The sequence below is a fragment of the Talpa occidentalis genome, unplaced genomic scaffold (genome assembly GCF_014898055.3).
Source record: "Talpa occidentalis isolate TD23 unplaced genomic scaffold, MPIMG_talOcc4v2.1 talOcc4.12, whole genome shotgun sequence".
NCBI classification, from domain to species: domain Eukaryota; kingdom Metazoa; phylum Chordata; class Mammalia; order Eulipotyphla; family Talpidae; genus Talpa; species Talpa occidentalis.
Genome location: NW_023601212.1, coordinates 58920466 through 58942622, shown reverse-complemented (window position 1 = coordinate 58942622; position 22157 = coordinate 58920466). Strand labels below are relative to the sequence as shown.

At 43.4% G+C, this 22157-nt stretch overlaps 1 protein-coding gene and 1 long non-coding RNA gene across 2 annotated transcripts in view; one reads left to right on the top strand and one right to left on the bottom strand.

Moving 5' to 3' along the window:
- LOC119241261 (uncharacterized) overlaps positions 1-17527 on the top strand; it is a 63274-nt gene extending 45747 nt beyond the window's left edge. Inside the window, exon 4 of the long non-coding RNA XR_005124289.2 lies at positions 17447-17527. This is a non-coding gene — a long non-coding RNA (uncharacterized LOC119241261). The remainder of the gene's footprint in view (positions 1-17446) is intronic.
- The window catches only part of TNR (tenascin R), a 189335-nt gene continuing 180479 nt past the window's right edge, over positions 13302-22157 (bottom strand). Inside the window, exons 20-22 of the mRNA XM_037506424.2 lie at positions 19732-19893; positions 15286-15449; positions 13302-14460 (exon numbers count right to left, since the gene is read on the bottom strand). Of these exons, the coding sequence (XP_037362321.1) occupies positions 14341-14460; positions 15286-15449; positions 19732-19893 (446 nt within the window). The 3' untranslated portion in view covers positions 13302-14340. The remainder of the gene's footprint in view (positions 14461-15285; positions 15450-19731; positions 19894-22157) is intronic.

Sequence of the window (22157 nt, the reverse complement as noted above, 5' to 3'; positions counted from 1 at the left end):
AGTTCTGCCTTCAAGGAACTCACAGATTTAGAGGACTGCTCTTCTCTTTGGAACTTTCCCAAAGAGATGTCCCTTCCCAATTCCCTGTAGCCCATTGGAAAGAAAACAAGTTTTTCACTCCACCAAATCAGAGAACTGATGCTGGCCTTAGAAGAGAAATAAATGGTGCTGGAAGTCTGCTTTTGGGCAACACCTAGACCCTGATGGAGGGACAGTTTTTGAGCTACTGCAGAGGCTTTTGTTGTGGTGGAAGACCCTGTGGTAAGAAAGATCACAATGGAGAGCAGCACAACATTTTTTTTTTTAAAGATTTATTTATTTATGCATAAAAGAACTGGGGTACAGGCCAGAGATGCGGGGGGAGGGGTGAAAGGATCCACTAGAGACAGAGTGGGGAACAGAACAGGCAGACTGAGTGAAATACGCTGCTGGGGGGAGCAGCGGGTGAGTCAGGAGAGGTCTGCTTAGCCATGTGGGTTGCTCCTTGGCTGGCTGGGGATCAAACTCGTACTGTAGAGGCTGCAAATTGCTACATAGTGTGGTGCTTAACCCCTTGCGCCACCAGGGAGGCCCAAGAGCAGCACAACTTTTATAGCACCAAGATGTGACCGATCAATTTTCCTCCCTTATTGTGAGCTAAATGCTTCCCAAGAACAAGCCTTGCCTAGATGTGTCACTTTGGCATGTAGATTATTTTAAACTGAGGTTAATTGAGGCCCTGTAGTTTCAGGAGAAATATCATCTCCTTAACTACTTGGAAGAATGAAAATAAGAAGTGTTATCTAGAATTAAGATTTTTTACCACTGAAAATCTTTCTACCAGAAAAAACTTATCAATAAGGCAGGGCAAACATCTAATTGTAGAGACTCTGGCCTTCATCCTGTGAGTCCCCTTCTTCTGTCATGAAGCTCCCGGATCCATCCCTTCATTTTGCCCCACTGACTTTCATCTGCAGGATCTCCAGGGTAGCACAGGAAGTGATATTGGCCTTCCAAGTTCAGTTGACCCAAATCCTGAACCTATATAGAGTTCAGGATTTGGAGTAAAGCCTTCTCTTCGTGCTGTCTTTGGTGACTAACTTCCATTGATTTATTTTATTTTCCCCTTACAAAACCTTCAGGACATGTGTGATTATGAGGTATTTGGGGATCTTAAACAATCAATACCAGTTATTATTGTCCATCAGGTGAAGCAACAGAGCCAAAGGTCTAATTTGGAAGTGACCCTTGATTTGGAACTTAATTGATTTCTGAAAGCTGTGGCAAATTGAACCATTGTTGAGTCAAACTCTCATTTTCTGTAAACACCAGCTTGTAAATTCAACTCTGTCTTGGAATCTAATCTCAAACAGAAAACTATCCAGACTAATTCCAACAAAATTAAACTAAAAAAACAGAGATACATGCTTTTCAAACTTTCACAAACTAGATAAAAATAAATTCAGCAGAACAGCTATAGTGATGTTCTAGTTGACAGGTTGTTTTGTCTTTTGTGCTGAAATGGACTGGCTCAAGTTTCTTAAAATGTAGTTTTGATGAAGTCTGGATTGATGTCATCTTTTGTGCTAGCTTTTCCTATAAAAGAGGTTCTTTTGTCCCCAGGGATTAAAATTACATTTGTCGATGTCTGGAGATATTTTTGTTTGTTGTAACTGGAAGGGGATTGGTGGTCCTACTGGGATTTGGTGAGTAGAAGCTGCTGCAAATTCTACAACGCACAAGGCAGCTTCCCACAATTATATGACCAAAATGTCAATGGTACTGCTATATTACAATCCTGCCCTATAGCAAGCACAGTCATTTCAAACTCAGTTAAAATTAAGCTAATTTCTTTTTTAAAAGGCAGGGGTTGAAAACAAGATTTACACAAATGTCTATCGAAGTCTTTAAATGATATCTGATGGGGCTGAGGGAAGAGAAAGAAGGCATGTAACTGCCTCTTCTGCTGTTCCTTATTCTCCTATGTGAATAAGTCAGTCAAGTTGCCTGTAATAGCAATCCAGGCTTCATTGTTGCCAATTGTTTCAGTGTAGCTTTGGTTGTAAATACAAGTTTGGGTTATTACTCTGCGGGTTTTATTTATGGAAAAAAAAGTCATAAAAGTTACGTGTGGGTCACAAATCATGCCAGGTATTGCCTGCACACAGACATAATTTACACATTCACTCCTAGTTCTCACTGTTTTTCTTGGATCTTTAAATTTCCTGTACAGCTAGCATATTGAATTTTCATAATTGCTACTGCATTTCTTGTAATTTATACTCATTTCCCAGAAGCCTCTAAAGGGTTTATTGTTTGTTGTGAGCAGCAGATTCAAAGCTTTCACACGAGCTATGAATGCGCGCTTAGCGGTGACCTGATCATAGCAATTTCTATTGAAAGCATTAAGTACCAGAACATTTTCCCTCCCCGCTCTCCCCACTAAGGAAGATTCTATAGTAACCAGTCAGTCGTCTTAGAAGGTTCTGTTGTTTTTTGGATTCAAGAAACTAATTAATTGCCACTTTTCTTAATGTTTGAGGTGTTTGAAATGTATCTGAGTTTAAGAAAAAAATATTGTCAATATGGAAATGACAACCCTCATCTTAATTAACTGAGTTACTTTATTCTGTTTTTCTTTCCAGTTCTTCATGAAAACATACGTAAGTTTGGAAAATTGTCTTTATTCTATTTTAAAACCTTTATTTTTTAAAGTATTTATGCATACAAGAGCTGGGGTACAGGGCAGAGGTGGGGGAGCACGGAGGGAGTGAGAGGATTCACCAGAGACAGAGTGGGGAGCAGAAAAGGCGGATCTGCTGAAATACACTGCTGAGGGGGGCAGCTGGAAAGATAGGAGAGGTCTGCTGCACCATGTGGGTTAGCTCCCCAGCACGTTATCAAACTCATGCTGCAGTAGCTACAGATAGCTTCATAGTGCTGAGACTTAACCCCTTGTGCCACCAGGGAGACCCTATTTTAAAACCTTTAAATGGGGGATTTTTATTCACCGATGTAGAATATTTGGATTGGGGTATAAGGAGTTTGGTGCAAACATTTAGAACAGATAAGAGGCAAAAAAGACACAAAATCTCTTCTAGGACAGAGCAGTTTTATTTCTGCATGTCCAGAGCTAACATTGTGTCTGATCCATGGTTGGTACCGATTGAAGGAGGAGGGAGAGATGAAAAAGAGAAATGAGATACAGTTATGTGGAGGCTTTTTTTTTTTTTTAAGATTTTATTTATTTATTTATACAAGCACTGGGTACAGTCAGAAGCGCGGGAGGGTGAGAGAATTCACCGGAGTCAGAGCGGGGAACTGAATAGGCAGACTGATGAAACACACTGCTGAGGGGAGCAGTGGGCGCAGCAGGAGAGGTCTGCGTGCCATGTGGTACCTTCAACCACTGGCCGGGGATCGAACCGGCACTGCAGAGGCTATGGGCAGCTTCATAGCCCAGTGCTCAACCGCTGCACCACTAGGGGAGGCCCAGTTATGTGTAGGTTTATACATCTAATTTTTTAAAAAAAAATTCCTTGAAAGGTTGGACAGTGGAGCATGTTGAACATATAACACAAGAGGAGAGAGAGAGGCCCCTCAGGCCCTTATTCCATGATGTTATCTTATTGCCAACTGGCACAGAGGGCCTCACTGAATCCTTTACGGGAGAGGAGATGCTACTGTGTTTAGGCTGGGTTCCCAGTAATTGCACTGACTACTAATGCTATGAACATTTCTCTTGCTTAATAATCCACTTTTAACTTTACCCGTGGCAGTTCTTAGTTCCCACAACACAGCAATAATTAAATCTGTGTTCAGATGGTTACAAATGCACCCAGAGGTCTTAAGCAATGGGTGAATTATACTCATTTAAGTTAGAACATAATGTTAGCATTCAGCCACCTCAGGAATAAATACTAATTACTGAAATTTCTTTAAGTTCTGTGATACCCCTGTAGTTTCTGTTCCCCAGAGAACATAAAGAGGAAGTTCTTGGAGAGCCCTCTAAGGTGATAGGTTTTATCTGCACATTACAAAAGAGTCATTCCTTCAAGAACTTAATTTTGAGATAGGAGTTTTCAAGGTAGCTTTGTTTAAAATGGAACTAGGAAATGTGGCTGCTTTAAGGGGCCTCTCTTGCTTGATATTCCTGAAATCCGTTTCTTAGGAAATGATGGAAAAAGAACAGAAGAGGCACAAGGAAAGGATTAAGAAAGAGCCTGTCCCTGTTTGTGTGGGATATCTTCAGCGGGAGGTTGTCGTGTGGCTGGAAGTTGAAATTTTGTCCCTTTTATTCACATGACCCAGGGTTGAGAAGAGATTGGCTGGTACCTACAGACTAGGAAAGTGAACCTTAAAAAATGTTATTTTCAAGACTAAGATTTTGTCCTTTTTTGAAAGAACTCACTGTGTTTTCTTTTTAACATGGAGAGGTAGAGAAAGAAAGGTCTCTCCTTCTTGATCTTGGTATTTCATAATGTGCAGCCTCTCCATGCTGTCCCTGGATGCCTGGGGGAGCCCTGTCACCCCCCTTACAGGGACCTGGAGAGCCAGGCATAAGTGAGAGTTATACAGCCCTGGGACCCCACTTCTACAAGTTAAACTTTTTGTGTCCTCTGACCCTTATTTATGCTGTTCCCTCCTTTCCTTTCCTCCTTGGCTAATTCTCATTGGTAGAAGAGTCCTCCAGGTTAACCTCCCTCAGGGAAGATTCCTAAAATGCCCTTCCCCCACCCTTCCCAAGCAGAGGAAAGCACCCCTCTGGGTATATAGCACCTATTGTTGTCTGTTCTAATTATCACTGTGCTTTCTGGCCCTGAGTGTCTGTGGAACTGGATTAGGAGGGAGTTTCTCTTGTGACCCTCCTGGGCCTGTCACCTGACTGGGTTTTACCTCGTGTTACCTGGAGGTTAGAGTTGATCTTTACATGGTGCACTGGACCCATTTTCAAAGTAAATAGAGGGAAAATGTTTTCCCAGGTGACCAAGTCTGGGAGGCAGATGAGTCAGAGGAGCTGGAGACCTCCTAGCCCAGGGTTGGACTTGTTGAATATACTCCATAGGACCCGTAGATGGTGCTAGAGTCTTGGATATCTGGCTCCCACTGGGTTCTCAAGAGTTGAGGGAGCCAGTGGCTTATCAACCGTTGAAACCCTAGACAAGACTAGTCCAGGTGATGCTGGGGCACCCAGCAGAGGCTACCACCCCTCAGTGATGCTTTTCTGTTGGTAAACACAAGCGGTATTATGAATAATTCAAAATGGGTGAGAGAGAGAAAAGAAAGAATAGGCTGAGAGCAGAAAAAATTAGGAGGGAGTAGAGGTAGTGAGGATGTACAGCTTAACCCTTAAACAACATGGGTTTGAACTGAGGGGGTCCACTTATGTGTGAATTTTTTTCCAGTAAATGTATAGTTGTCTCAAACCCCTCTGAATCAAAAATATTTTAGGTGTATTTTCTCTTCCTTATGATTTTCTTTTTAAATTTTTTTAAAGATTTATTATATTTATTTATGCATACAAGAACTGGGGTGTAGGTCAGAAGTGCAGGGGGATAGTGGTGGTGAGAGGATTCACCAGAGACAGAGTGGGGAGCAGAGCATGTGGATTGTCTGAAATGCGCTGCTGAGGGGAGCAGCGGCAAGACAGGAGAGGTCTGCTGTGCCATGTGGGTTAGCTGCCTGGCTGGGGACCAAACTCATGCCCAAATGACACAGAAACATTAATTCCAATGGGCAACTTCATCCCTGTGTTTATAGTAGCGCTATTTACAATAGCTAAGCTATGGAAACAACCCAAATGTCCAAAAATAGATGACTGGATCAAGAAGATGTGGTACATATACGCCATGGAATATTACTCAGCATTCAAAAAAGATAAACACATGCAGTTTGCAGCAACATGGATGGAGCTAGAAGGGATCATGCTCAGCGAAATAAGTTGGAAAGAAAAAGAAAAACACCGGATGGTCTCACTCATAGCAGGAATCTAGAAAACCTAAATAAAGGTCCAGGAAAAAGACTAATTAATACAAAGTAAAAATCAAAATCAACAAGCAACTATAAACTAGAGACGCACTGTGGGGGGCGGGGTGGGGACAGGCGGGGAGAGGAATGACTAGGGTCAAAATAAGGGGGGGTTGCAGTTGTATGGGGAATATAACCAAAATGAAAATGCATACATTGTGCAAAAATGAAAAATGATGTAAGAATTATATAAGATAAAACATTAAAAAAAAAAACAACTTATGCTGCAGGGGCTGCCTATAGCTTCATAGTGCTGAGACTTTAACCCCTACACCACCAGAGAGCCCCCTTATGATTTTCTTAGTAACATTTTCTTTTCTCTAGCTTGCTTTATTGTAAGAATACAGCATATAATACAAATAACACACAGCATATGTGTTAATCAACTGTTTATGTTATTGGTAAATCTTCTGGCCAATACCATAAAAGCAGGCTTGTTAAGATTCTGGGGAGTCAAAAGTTAAACTCTGGATTTTTGACAGCGTGGGGAGGGGTGGCATTCCTAACCCTTGTGCTGTTCAGGTGTCAAGTATAATGAGAGAATAGGGTCAAGGAAGGCAAGGGAACCACAGGGAGTAGCAGAACCATTAGGAAGGAGACCAGCCTACCCAAAAGGGTTACGCAGAGAAGACATTTGGGCAGAAGTGGGTCAGCAAAAGCTGAGAGGTGGACCCTCCCCAGTGGTGCAGCGGTTGAGCGCTGGGTTGTGAAGCTGCTTGCAGCCTCTGCAGCGTCTGTTTGATCCCCAGCCGCCAGGCGAGGGTCGCACATGGCGCACAGACCTCTCCTGTCGCCCGCTGCTCCCCTCAGCAGTGTACTTCGTCAGTCTGCCTGCTCTGCTCTCCGCTCTGACTCTGTACCCAGTGCTTGTATAAATAAATAAATAAATAAATAAATAAATAAATAAATAAATAAATAAATAAATCTAAAAAAAAAAAAAAAAAAAGCTGAGAGGGGACCCAAAGCAGAGCAAGCAGTCTCGGGGGAGGGCTGCTTCCATAATTCCTGAGAGGACGCGGAAGAGACACAGGATTCCTTTAGGATCTTTTATTAACGTATAGAAAATGTGTTTAAAAAAGGAACTATACAGAGGCTAAAAGCAATCAGGACTAAAAATACTAGTTAACAATGGTTAACAAGCAGAGATTCCAGTCTTTGAGCTACCGTGCCATGAAAGGATGGGGGAAGTTGGTTTTTTGTCTCCCTTTCTCTCTAAGCTTTTGTTTTATTTTAAGTCATTAAAGTGTGTGTCACCAGCGGGGTATGTACTCCATTTTCTTCTTGCTTTCAGCTCCTTCCAGTCTTTTAATAAATGCTTTTCCAAGCACACTGTAGCTACAAAGTCAGTAAATTGGTCTTGGTTATTTTTACCTGAAAAGGTTGTTAAAGATTTTAACACAAAACAAACTGAAAATCAGATGGATTGGAGGATTTGGTGTTTATGATTTCTCAGAACAACAATCTAGAGACCACTGGGGTGGGTTTCAGCTGCCTGAGCCCCAGGAAATGGTTCCCTCAAAGTCACAATGACTTGCTCAGGGCACCTGGGAATTCCTATGGGCCTGGATTATATTTGAGGTTGGCATGTGAATGACAGGAAGGGGGAGTCTGTGTGTTAACCATAATGTGTGTACATTGTGAACCTTAAGTCGCTGGCACTGTGATGTGAGTTTAGGCTTCAGAGAGGGCAAGAATGGGTACAGGAAGTTAGTGGGGACCTCTCACTGGATGACAGTTTTGCAGACACCATGGTTTTGCTGCAACTAACACAGATGCCCTCCCAGCTCCTGCACTGGGAAGGAGCCCTAATGTGCAAAGTTCTTTCTTTTGGGGAGATAAATTTCTTCACACAGAAATGTCATTCAATTAAGAGGAAGGGGTTCAGTTTTCACTTGTGAAGTTCAGGCCTGGCAACTGAAAATACAAGTTCCCAACTACTGATTTCCTTCTAAATTCCCCAAAGTGGCAAAGAGAGCTGAGAATATAATCAGCTGGCCTGTGAGTGCCCCTTCCCCTCAACCCACCAGGGAGCTGGAGGTACGTACAGTGAGAGAAAAAGAAATCAGGGAGGAAATAACATTAATTAGTTTACTGCCTTCTTTTGGTCTTATTCCTCTAAATTTTCCATGGATGTGCTCCTCTAGGGGGCCACGAAGGTCTTTGTACCCCTGAAAGTCTGGGAGGAAGGAACCCAAATCAGCCTGGAATCTGCTGGCTTCCCCCTACAAATTCATGATATTTCTGCATTTGATACCATCTGTGTTGGTTTGAAGACATTTGTAAAATAACCATTCTTCTCCCGAAAGCAGGAGTAATATTGATATTCTAGGAACATATTTATTCTGGGGCTTTCTCACCCCCAAGCCTGCCTGCCTGTCTGCTCCCCTTTGGAAAGAATGGCTCTGGAATTTCCTACTTTTGTAACATTGGGTCAGAAGGAGGCTCCATTTTCCCCAAAGAGTGGATGGTAGAAACAGTGTTTGTGTCCTTGTCTTTTTCTTTCCTTCCAACCTATTCTCTCTCACTTCCCAAATTACAAGAAAGAAAAGGAAAGAGCGGGCAAGATGTTTCTTGCTCCTGACGGTGAAGCTGAAGGTTCCCTGAAGCATGCAGCAAAAACAATACAAGAACTCCTTATTCTCAGAAGACAGAAAGGAGAGAGGAAGTGGCATCAGAAGCTCCTGGTAAGAACATTGGTAAAATCCAAGGTGGTGACCACGTGGCTAAATAAACATAAAGGTCTGCAGCCTCCTCAAGAAGAAAATGCAAGGACTTTAGAAAGATAAAGAACTTCCAATCGTAATTCTGCTCAGTTGGCTGTATGGCTGTGGGAATGATCTTGTGCCTCCACTCCCTCATCTGTAAAATGGTTGACTCAGGTTTGCAGTGAAGGTTTAACAAAGTATTATTTGTAAAGTTCCTAGCACAGTACCCAGATTCAATAAACACCATTTCTGTTAGTCTTCATTTGGAGAGAATAATTAAAAAGCCTGTCCCAGACCCCATCTCAGCAAGTTGCCTAACCTTCTGGACCTCCGTTTCCTTAAGTATGAAGTGGGAGGTTTGGATTAGGTGATTTGGAGCCCCTCAGGCCCTGAAGGCGTATTTCCAATGTTTGCCTTTTTGGAGACAGTGTTGAGTATATTCATATCCAAAGTCAGGATGTAAAAGGCAGCAGAGTCTTCCTGGAGTTTGCTATGCAGTGATCGGAAGAAAATAATTCTCTTCCATGTCTTGGCCTTCTGGCCATGCATCTGAACCCAAATCCTCTCTTGTGGCTTGAACATTCCCGGCTTCCTGGGATGCCTGCAACTGTTTTAACATGAGCCCATAGTGTCAATGAGCCAAATCTAGTACCTGAGAGAACCAACCCCTTGAGACTGAAAGAGTTAAATCTTTCTGCCCTGGAAATTTAGCATCAGTTCATTCCCCCAGCTAGGACAATAAGGAGCTGTTTTATTAAGTTAACAAGGGGGTTGAGTTTATCTGTGGAACAAGAGCTGTGTTATTTTGATGTTCTGCTGTGGCCTTATTAAGCTTGGTGAAGGAGGGAGGATTTCCGGTTTGGAGAAAAGGCAACACTGTCCCAAACTGTGAGGTTTGCCAAGGACATTTGGACATTGAAGTGCTGCAGGTGCAATGAAGTCATGCTTTGGGCAAGGGGTGACCTTGAAAAATTAGTCAGAAATGCCGGAGATGTCAAATCAAGCTTGTGAGGAAAAAGTGGGGTCCTGGCAGGACTGGCTAAGCAAATGAAGCAGTCCCTCCTGCTACTCACTTTCTGTGCAGTGACAGGCTGTGGCTGCTTCACTTTCTCCTCAGGTGAAGTGGGTGAGCTGGAGGGAGCTCTGGTGGGGCGTTGGGGCCAAATTCAAGGAACTAGCACTGGTCCCACCACCTGGCCTCTGCATTTGGGCCATCTGCAGAAGGCTTGTTTCCAGTGGCCCATCCATTTCTTTCTTTCTTTTTTTTTTTTTTTTTTTACTTTATTTTGTATTTTATGTTTTCTTTTCCCCAGCTCTTTGTCAAAACTTGAAGGACACAGAAGGGACATAAGCAGATACAGGGTGGATACAATAAGGGTGAACCGAGCCAGTCTTTCAAGCTTGACTTGATTCTACACCAACACACCCTCTTAAAGAACACTGGAGTTTATTTCCCTCCTTGCTTTAGAGGCTTTCATCTGGCCTGTGAGTTTTCATTTGATTGGGTGATGCCAAAATGCTCTGGTATTGTGGAGGCAAACTAGATCACCTCCATGTGGGGTGGGGTTATGGAAAAAAAGAAAGGTTTAGGGAAACATTTAGTCACACACTTGGTCGAAGGCCAGAGGGAAGCCACAGGCACAGTCTTGAAGCCAGTCCTGCTGTTCCCCTTCCCTCAGAGGATATTACAAATTCTCTCATACGGAGGGAGACTGACCCTCCATATACCAGACTGGGTAGGCAGAGTGGGGCCTGTGTAAGAGGAATCCCAGACTACAGGGATTTGCCTGAGATCTCTGAGATCCCTTTTGGCAGTCCTGGCAAGTGCGAGGGGTGCGAAGGCAAATTTCCCCGCCCTCTGTGAGATTACTAAACTTAACTCAAGTGTGAATCTTTCTGAGGCTCCTTTACTGAGTTTTAGAAGTGAATTATGAGAGGCAAGTAGAATGCCCTCTTTGGAGAGAAAGAAATGGAATAAGAAATTAGAATGAGTAGGAGTCTGGTGATTAAATAGTGAGCCGTAGAAAAGCACATATCCTGAGCAAATGGTTCCACCTTTCCTGAAATTCTGGTTGGAGGTTTAAAAAGAAAAAAATGTTTTCCTGTTCCAGGAGTATTTTGCAAATCCTAGTCACCAGCTAGTCTGTTTTCAACCCCCATCAGCTTGGTATATGCAATGGTTCTACTTTTTTCTCCAAAGGAAAGGACAAAGAAGAACTCATAAACCCTTTCTCAATGGATGCTTTTAAAAGAGCTCTTTGAAAAGATTCCATAATGAACTTTTGTCCCTTAATCTACAGCTCTGTTCTGGGACTGAATTTTAAAAGTATAAATGTGATTAGGATTGTTTGGTTTGGCATCGAGCTCATTCACAACCTTGGTTCTTCACGTTTGTCTTTGAAAATAAGATTTCAGTGTGCAGGGAGCTGGCTGGTTCCCAGCTGCAAGGAAACAGGGTGTTAGGTGTCTTACTCGTCTGCATAGTGGAGTGGGGTGTGGTAGGGTGGACTTAAATATATGTGCATTTTCTCATTGCCATTTTTGCTGTTGCTCTTTTACAAAACAATCTTCTGTGCATAATAAACTGGCCAGTTTTCCTGCATCCTGGATAGGAAACCTGGTGGGACTAACTGTCCTCAGCAGCCATGTTTCCTGCAGTGTTAGGAGAGGTGGTTGGGGATCTGATTCCCCATCCACTGGTCACACTTAGCAAGTCTCCAATTAAATATGGGGTAAAGGATGGAGCTTTCCATGAATTTTTATGGCCTTTCTTCTCCTCTCCTTATTTTAGAAAGAATTGGAGAGTGTGCATTTACTGTGTTAGAAACAATTTTTATGTGATAGGGAAAGGCAAAGAGGAGAGGCAGTCTGAATTGGGTCTAAGTAGTGAGTCTATTGCTGTGGTTGGTGGGGTTTTGTTTTTGTTTTCATAAGTATATATCTTGATGTTTCTGCTGTCAAACTGCTTCTGGGTGGATCTACTTCTATTCCTATCGAATCCTTTGAGGAAACTTTGGTTTGCTTAGAGTGAGTGCTTTGTGAATGTTACTTATTGGAGCCAACCTTGGGAAAAGCATCTATGCTGGGAGGATCGGGGTCATCAGGAAGCAGTGAGCAAAGTTAAGAAGATTCTGTCCAGCTGACCCTGGGTCCTGGGGAGAGAATGGGGTACAGTGTCTCTGAAAACTTGTGAGAAAATTGCTCAACCTAATAAAAGGAATCTATAAATCCTTTTATAGAAGGTTGGGTCAGCTAATCTTTGAAGTCCCTTTCTTGCTTAAAAATTCTTTAAAGTGAATCTAGGCAAAACTGCTGATACTATTTATAAAAATGTTCCATAGGGAAAATGGTTCCAAGAAAAGGCAGGTTTCGGCTTTCACCTGAATTGACTACAGGACGACTCATGATCTTTACCCATTTCTGTTGCCTTGATGAGGTGGGCAGAGCTGGCATCACGCGGGTCCCTGGGCTCTGCTTTTACAGACAAGATGAGTTCTGTCTCTTATTTGGCATAATGTTTTATGTGCTATTTTCTTGTGTATGTGTGTACAGTGTGTGGGGGTGTGTGTGTTTACTTAAGATATCTAAATAAGCCTTTCCTTCCTTCCTTCCTATCATCCTTCCTTCCTACCTACCTACCTACCTATGGGTTTCTGGCAAATTTTCATTATGTAAATCTGCTCTCTCACCAATGTCAATTTCTACTCAGATTTTTAGGTCAGAGAGACTAGCTTTAGTGACTGTCAAAACTGAAAGGGAAGTTAAAATCATTTTAGTCTAATCTTTTATTCAACAACAGGAAACTGAGACCCAGAGAGGTAAAACAACCTCCCCAATGTGGTATAGCCAGCCAAATGCAGAGGGGAGCCTACACGTTGGCTCCCAAGTTCTCACTTAGTGCATTTCCTGCTGTTTATGGGTCTCCTGCTCTCTAGCTGAATCTTATTTAATTTGCAGGCTTCTTAAAAGGATTGTTTCTGTTTCTTCCTCCCTCTCCTAGTTATTTTGAAGCCCATGGTTAATTGAGAAGTGAAAATGTTGCCCCTATATTTTAGCACTGGGTATGCCAGTCACATCCACACCACAGCAGTGAACAAGGCCTCGGAGGCCTGCTAAGGGGAGCATGCCAACAGCAAGCAGCAGCTGACCTCACTCTCCTCACATCAGAGGTGTGATCCTCAGCTCGTGGGACTTCCTTTCCTGGTTAATAGCTTGGTTAGATTGTAGAAGGTCCATTAGAAAATTTCAGCTCTCAGGCTCATCCATTACTGGTTGGGAAAGGATGCCCTAGTTTGACTAAACATGGGCCTCACAGGAGACAGAACTGGGCCTTGAAGAAGGAGAGAGGAAAAGTAGAAGGTGACTGGGCATGATTTTCGGCAGATGCTGTGGGGATGGTTGCAGCTGACATCTGAGTTGGAGAAGTTCAGGGTCATGGTTTCTGGAAACTTCAGCTCTCTTGGAGAAAAGCCATTTGATCCCACAGGATCAAAAAAGAGAGAAATAAACATCAAAATCTCCAAATTCCACTGCCCAAGGATTATCCATGAAGGAAATGACCGACTAGTCATATAATTTCTTCTTCTGACTCTTACTAAGACTCTTCTGACTCTCTCTAAGGAGAGCCTGGCTGAAGACAGAAATGTGGTCTTCAGTTTGCAACTGAGTAAAAAAGCTATGACAAATAGGAGCAGAAATAGAGAAAAATAGAGCTAGGTACCATCTACATTCCTTGGGGGGGCTGTATTTCAATGACAGGTGTCCTGATTTCTCCTTCATCTATCCTTTCTTCAAAGACTGACCTGAAAATGTTAAAGACCACAGCCATCTTTTCTTCCCATTCCCCCCAAAAATTGCTGTTTGTCTAACTCAAGGGATGAGCAGTGACTTATGACCCATAGGGACACAGCCTTTGGAGTCCAGCACAAGTGGTGGGCAGTGCCATAGGAACTAGATTTCAGAAGAGTGGTTGGGCATGTTGGGGCACTGAAGATAGGATGGAAGTAGGCAAAGGGCTGATTCACTGGATAAGAGGCCACTGCTCTTGAAAGGTAACAGAAGACTTTTGATTGATAAGAACAAGAGTGTCAGAAGATGAGAATCTTTGGCCCATTGAAGAGGGCTTCGGTTATTGAAAAGGGGTGAAGTTAATTTGTTTCCTCTTAATGAGAGTGTTGGCAAAATTCTCTTTCGAAGGTTCCATCTCTGGGGTGGAGTGATGTCCTTGCCTGTGAAGACAGTGGCCAGAGACTAGAAATACTTGGAAGTGAAAGGCATCTCACGAGGAAGGCAGGAGAAAAGAATGCATGCCTGTCATCATAACAGTCTGACTCAGAGCTTCTCTTTGATTTGGTCTTTTAAGAAAACTCTTCACTTTTCCTCCTCGGTGGAAAGAAGGGGAACATTAAGGATGACTGGGTAGGAGGGAGAAAGGAGACCAAGGGTCAGGCCCCTGGGGCATCAGAAACCAGGGACAACTGATCCTCAACTGATTCCTGCTACATCCTGCTTCCTTGAAACACTCGCAATATGTTGCAAAGCACATTACTGTTACCCCCCACTTCTTGTTTTATATTATAAAATACAAACAAATGACAGAAAAGATTGTTGACTTTTGGCTGCCCACTGCTCAGAACTTCAAGGACCGCCTCTTCCTCCCGGCCGTGAGACGGTGGTTGTAGGGGCGCATCTTCATTTCCACAAAGGGGATGGAAAACTCATGGCCTTTCCAATGATACCAGTTGATCCCCTGGGAAGGAGAAAGACAAACAAGTGATAGCCTCCTCCCTCCTCAATGGAACACAAGCTTGGAAAGTAGGGGGAGGTGAGGGGCAGGGACCCCAAATTGTGAGCTTTACTGGGAATGTGTTGCAGGTCATTCCTTTTTGCCAGCTTTATGTTTTGTCTGTGTGGATTTGCATGCATCCGTACCCAGTGTTGAGCTGCAAAATTACAGAAGCATGGAACCACTTGGAAGGGAATCATGTTGTTCAACTGCTCACTTCTGCTGGGGGTCTTGGTGGTTTCCACCTGTGGTGACCGACCAACCTTGTTTGCCCCAAACTAGGAAGTTTTCAGGTTTCACTGGATACCAACCTTTCAGTGCTAAAACCAAAGTCCTGACTGGTCCTGTTGGTCACTCTATCACCCAATACAGCTTATGGTCTTTAGTGGGGGAAAGATAATCCAATTTACACTGGTATTTCTGATTCTCCTTTCTGGCACTATACTTAGGATGAAGTCGAGACAGTGAAGCTGTTTCTGGAATTGATAAAATCTTCATGGGCACTTCCAGATGGGGAAATGGAATGGAACTTGACTGTTCACCAAGGGGTCTTCTCTGGTTGAGTTCTAGCTCCTGGGTGTGGATGCTTTCCTCACCTTCCTCTGGCTTCTACTCTAGTTCTGTCTTAATCCCAGTGTCTGCATCATTTTCTTCCTGAAGACTGAGTATCTCCATTTCAAATGACAATGTAAAACATGTGTGCATTTACAGTGAAAGGTAAGGAGCTATGAATTCCAGTTCTGGTCATTTCTGAATGTAAGGAGGCCCATTTTGGCTGAGCTCACCCACCTGGCTGTGCCTGGACTCCCCATACTTCCCATTGAGGTTGGTCCGGTGGCAGTTCTTATACCACCAAGCCCCCTTGTATGACATGGCACAGTTGGTAACGGCAACATCATTGTCTCTGTCCTCTGTGGAGAAAGGTCGTCCCTGATGATAGCTGAGGGAGTCCCCTGGAGAAAAGATACATTCATGAGATGCTCTGATCTGTCACTCTTTGGTCAGGATTTTCTGGAGACTTTTGAGCCACTCTCAACAAACATGGCCTCCATTTAAGGGACATTCCACTTACCTCTCCTGTTTCTACCCAGTGTATTGGCCTGATTGAACTCAGCTCTTACTTCCTCTATCCCAGGGATAAGCTGCTTCCATGCTGCCCTCCCCGACACATTCTTCATCCCCCTCACCTTCCTCTGAGAATTCTGTCCACTCAGGGTCACCTCACTGCCCTCACCTGTTTCCTCCAGGGCAACACCAGGATGTAGCATTCACAGCTCCTTTTGTCTCCGGAGGAGACTGTGATGACCCACAAGACTGAGTCTAACCTGTGTCACTGCTGTGCAGTCACAGCCTGATAAGTCTCCATGACCTGGTCATTCCACAACCAAAACCTCACATGTTAAAAAGGACAGTAGTTAACCAGAATTCCTGTTCATAGGAAAAGGATAATGAAGAAATTGTAGTCATGTCAGAGGAGAAGTGGATGGGAAAACTGGGGCTGCACCTTAGGGCAGAGCAAGCCCGAAGGGGTAGACACTGTCTCCAAGTATTGGATAGGATACTGAGTTAAAAAAAATTAAATTAACTCTTTGGGGAAATTATGAGACTCAATAAATGGAGCACAAAAGGAGGCATATAATTTGGCTAAGTACATGAGAAGATATTAATCAAATATTGGAGCTGCTAATAAATGGGGTGGATTGCTTGAGATGCCATGAGATCTCTACTCTCAGAGGCAAACAGAGGCTGGATGTTCTCATTGGGATGTTGTTCAGGGTACTCATATGAATTGAGCATTTGAGGGGATTTATCAGGGTGTAATTAATTCATTATAATTGATCATACTTTTGGCAAGATCTGTGATTAGAGGTGCTTAATTTCATTCATACTACTGAGTGAAATTATCTTAGATGTTTCTGGGGTTACTTTAAGCTAGGAGAGGCTAGAATTCTCATTAGTCTATGCTTACAGTGGCCACTCACTACCTCTAAAGCTTCCCTCCACAACTGATATTTATATTATGGGTTATTTATATTGTGGGAAGCCTGATCTCCTTAGGCTAGTTGGATCTCTAACTTAACATATCATTGTCTCCATCCCATCCTTATCATCTTTCTTGTCCAGGTTTTGTTTCCAGCTAGAGCTAATCCCACTACATGCAACTCACTCCTTCCCATTTGTTTCAGGGCATGGAGAAGGCAGAAAAGATATCTTACTTTTGTGTGTGTGTGTGTGTGTGTGTGTGTATACACACTAACATTTTTACTTTCTCCCATCCTAAATCATATTAATATGCTCTATCTTAAAATTCTTAGGCTAATCTTACCTCTAGTGTCCTTGACTGTATTGTCTCTCCCCACATTCCTATTATCCTGTCTGTAATCCAAAATTTGCCCTCATGACTCCTTTGCAATAATTACTTCCAACTTCCACTCTGATATTGCCTGTGCTGTCTCAGATATGATCCAGTGTCGGTCTTTATCTCCTCCCTAAATCTGCCTCCCCTTCCCATTTCTGCCTCATCTACCCACCTCATATATTCAGTACATTGTCTCAGTCTTGGTTTTTCTCTTTCAAACTGCTGTTCAGATTTATACCTTTCTCTTAATTCTGCACATGAGCCAAAGCTCCTATTATCGCCTGCCAGGATAAGTGCAGCAGCTCTGTTCATTCAGCTTTATCTTGTTCATGGCTGTCACATTGACCTTCCCAACACCCTCCCTGCCATTATGCTACTCAGGACCTACCAAAGCTGAAGGCTGAACTCTGTCCCCTGACTTTGAAGACCCTTCAGAATCTGGTTTCACCCTTTACTCTTCCAATCTTCTTTCTTTTCCTTCTGAATATATACCACACCCTACACTGTCAGGCCCTTTACACCTTCACTCTTTCCATAGTAGCTTCTCCTTCTGTGACTTTTCTTCCAGAAATTTTCTTTTGTCTTTTCCAGAATGTTTGTCTTATCACTGGGATCCTGGTCAAATGCTGTTGACTTCATGAAGCTTTCCTCAAGCCTTCAGAACCCCATCTCTGAATTGGAGGTGAGTATCCCATTTCCTTTGTGGTGAATTACTGCCTATTTATTTCTTTTAAAAATATATGTTTAGTTTTTGCAGAAGTTTTTTTTTTTTTTAAGATTTATTTATTTATTTATACAAGAACGGGGATGGATACAGGCCAGATTTGCGGGAGGGTGAGAGGATTCACCAGAGACAGCGGGGAACAGAACAGGCAGACTGACGAAATACACTGCTGAGGGGAGAAGCAGGTGTGACAGGAGAGGTCTGCCATGCCATGTGGGATCCTCGCCTGCAGGCCAGGATTGAACCGGTGCTGCAGAGGCTGCGGACAGCTTCACAATACTGCGCTCAACCACCTGTGCCACCAGGGGAGGCCTCAGAAGTTGTGTTTTATGCTGCTTTTGAAAGTGTTTTATGCACTATGAATGCTTAGGAGTCAATCAGTAACCTTTTATTGATAACGTTATGTGTAATCTTTAGTACTATTCCAATTAGAGTCCTGGTTAGAGACTTGTGCTTTTGTAGCCTTGAGAAATGGTAATATAGAAGGGATTGCACTTATATTAGATGCCATGGGGGTAGATTATTGTCAGTCAGGATGGTAAGGATGAACAAACACCAAAGAGAGAAACCAGGGACAACTAAAAGTCAGGAAAAGGGAGGATGGTCCTTTCTTCCCTGAAGCCCGTACAGTCTAGAAGGAACTAGAATTCTTTCATGCCTAGAGAGGGGCAACCTATATAAGCTCAGGTTTAAGATCTTGGGAAAAATGAACTTGAGTGTTTGAGGTGAGGGGTCAGGGTGTGGTTAATTTATGATAATTGGCCAAATTATTGGCAGGATTTGCCCTTGACATATGACAGCAGAACACAGTCCAACAGTTTTGACCTCCCAGGGACCTGACAGTGTGAAAGAACTGCAACAGGGGCAGCAGTGACTGGGCCAGATTAAAGCATAAGCTTGGAGCAAGTAGAGAGGAGGCAGGAAGGTGGGTCTTGAAAGGAAGTGGGAGGGCTTGCTTGTCTTCCTGGCAGAGAAATAATAGCTGCTTTTCTACAATTTTAATCTTAGAGGTTGGACAGTATCTGGTTATTTTTGAAATGACTTAGTCTGATATATATTTTAATACACTCTGTTTCAACTGCAATTTTAAACTCAAAGTGTTGAAAATTGGATCTTTTGTTGGGGGCATATCAGGCTGGTCTGATTGCCATTGGGCATGATCTCAAATAAGAATAATAACAAAAGAAAAGTATATCTTCTCAGGGAGTAACAATACCTCGCCTAGAAGAGAAATAATTGCACAGATGCAATAATTGGAAGGCAACAACTTGATGGTCTTTTTCATCCCAAGGGGTATAAAAATATTGCTAAAATTATACACTAGCCTATAGCCCTAGAATTGGAGTTAATGAGAGAACCAGTAACTCCATGCACCAAACAGTAGAATATTTGGAAAAACAGGTTTTTGAAATGTGCATTAATAGAATCCAGGAAATAGATTGCAAAGCTTAAGAAGTAGACTGGATATTACCTTCTAATAAAACGATTAATGCAACAGAGTGTACAGAGATGGTTATTCTACTTAGTTGAAATGTTGTGAAATCTGTAAGAAAAAAATGACATGTAAGGTGGCTTCGTGGAGAAATGAAAAGAAATTTGGCCAGTGAGGAACACTTAAGTGGTCGCTCACTCCTCGACAGTGTTAGGATGGAAGGGGTGCATCTCAGTGAATGGGGGACCTGTTTTATTTTCATTAGTTAAAAGATTGCTTTCCTAAATATCATTGAGTCAAGATTTCTACTCAGACAGTAGATGATTATGCTTTCACTGGATAAGAGCCCATGTTGATTAATCTAGACAAGAAAAATAATCTTTTACATCACACTTTTTTTTTTTAAATTTTAAAACCACCTTCAATGCATTCATAACATTTTTCCCCCCTGAGTGCTCTGTCAAGTAGAGCAGGCATCGTTATTATGATTTTCCAGATGAGGAAACTGAAGTTCTGAGCCACTGGTTTCAGGTCATGTGAATGAGCGGGGGCAGCCTGGGCTAGTGTGGGTGATTCTTAGCCTCCACTCTGCACCCTGAGAACAGGAAACATCTAATCTATGGGTGCTGCCACTGCAGGGTGCAGCTCAGGTTGAGAACGCTCCCGCCATCCTGCTACATGATCATTTGCCAGAGGTGGGTGTGTCCAGGGCCAAAGTACCTGCAGTGCCATTGTAGTCCCCTATGCGGAGCTTATACAGGCTTCTGCTGTCCTCGATGGAGAACTTGTCGTAGGAGGCGAAGGCAGCTTCCTGGCCATCCCGCATGTCCACGCGCAGCTCATAGCGGCCCTGGGATGTGATCTTGTGTATGTTGTCCAGCCCTGTGAGAAGAGAGGGAATGAGCCAAACAGCTTGGTTATGGGAGGGAAAATGCTACTGTAGTCTCCAAAAAGATGCTAGAGAGAAGAGGAGGAATGTCTGAATTCCTTTTGACTTTAGCCCATCTTGGGGTGTTATCAAGTAGATCCCATCACACACTGATTTTCCACTTGTAGAAAGGTTGACCCAGGTCTCCTGGGAAGTTCCCACAACAGGTCAGCTCAGGAGCTATAACATGTAGTCTTGAACTAGTAAGAGACATACCTTGAGCTTCAGGATTCTTGCCCCCACCCCCACTTTCCACTCCAAACCGTGGTGTTGGGTGATAAGACGCATTATGTGGGCATGGATCCTTTGGTGTGAGTGGCAGATCACATGAGGTAGAAACACTGACCAGAGGAATTCAGGATGAACCTTAGGGGTCCAGGAGGTCCAGACATGCTGCCATCTTAGAATCCTGGAAAGGGAGTTCTGTGCACCTTTCATTACACTGCTCCTCCTTCTCTCACCGCCAACCCTCCTGGGGCTCCCAAAGCCAGGTCAGAGAAGATTGACCCCTGTCTTCTGACCCCAATTCCTTTCTCTGTAATCTACCAGCTCCACCTTGCATGCTACTTCTTCACTGGTCTCCCTGAGCCGTTACCACACTGTCCATTCTCTCCTTGGCCTCCAAGCTTCCCAGGCCTTCATCTAATACCTCCTTGTAGGGCTGAACCCCTGTAAGCCCAGAGTCTAGCTGTTGCTTAGATCCAACTTGGTAACACTACCTGGTATGATTTTTCTTGTCTTCTAGCCCTGGATGGCTGTGTCCTGAGACTTTCCAAGTGTGACCTACCTGTTCAGGCTTTGAACCACTCCCTGGCATTGTTAGTGATCTCTGAGTCCTGATTTCTATCTGCCTACTGACTTGGGGTCCTGTGACTTTGCTGTGACATCTGATACCTATCAGCTTTTGCCATGATTTAGAATTACAGAATGGCAGAGATGTTAGAGAATTTAGAGATTACATAAGCTAGTTTCTTTGTTCTGTGGAAGAGAGGGCTGAAGTCCAGAGAGGTGAAGTGACTAACTGAGGGCCAATCTGTTTCTCTGCTTCCCTATCCTGTTTGAAAGTTAAAGCTTGATATTGATTATAAGTCAAGATGGTTTGAAAGCTATTTGCTATTTACTGACCCGCCATGCCCCCTAGATTTCTGCATATGTGGGTGGAGTGAATTCTTGGTGTCCTACCAGATGCCCTTCATTGGAAGGTAGTCACATCCCGCAGCCGCTACCAACTCAAAGCTATCTCCTTGGATAATTTCCCTTAATCAAATAGGAGTCGCTCTACCTTGGAAGGTACAGTCTCTTTTCCTCATGCTTTGGGGCTTACCTCCACCAATGCCCGAAGTGTGTGTGGGATTACATAAGTCCTGTTCCCTTGCCCCACTGGTGACCAACACGGAGAAACAACTCATGCTCCAGCGCATCCCTGAGGAATGCAGCTAGTCTCCTACCAAGACTATAGTGTTAGGCTTTTTTCCCTACCCTATCCCACTTCCCCCATTCTCCTTCTCTGAGAGCACTGCCCTGATTTGGATAAGAATCCAATCTGAGGCTCTTCTTCTAGAGAACTCAACTTAGCACATAAATCATGGGTCAGACTGTTACTCCCAATCTGGGTATTGAACTACTCAAGAGCTCTCACTGGTACCCTATTTCTTTTTTTTTTATTTAAAGATTTATTTTTTTAATTATTTATGCATACAAGAACTGGGGTATAGGCCAGAGGTGCAGGGGTGGTGAGAAGATTCACCAGAGACAAAACAGTTGGGGAGCAGAACAGTTGGATCTACTGAAATACACTGTGGAGGGGAGCAGTGGGCCAGACAGGAGAGGTCTGCTGCGCCATGTGGGTCAGCTCCCTGGCCCAGGGATCGAACTCATGCTGCAGTGACTGGCAATAGCTTGATAGTGCTGCAACTTTAACCCTTGCACCACCAGGGAGGCCCTAGCTCCCTATGTCTTATGGCATTAAGTCAAAAGCTTCTCTTCCTGGTTCTAGATGTTATAACATGCCTTGATCAGCCCAACTAACCTCCTTTTCTTCTTTTCCTGACTTGCCCCTCTCTTCTGGTTGAATTGCTTCTTCATTGTTCTGTTTGCATACAGTGAAAAGATTCCTGCCTCCTTTCTTTTTTTGTGTTCTTCCCTCTGTTGTTCTTCTTGCTCATCCTTCCATGCTTTCTCTATGCTGCTGAACAATTCCTTCTCATCAGTAGGCCAT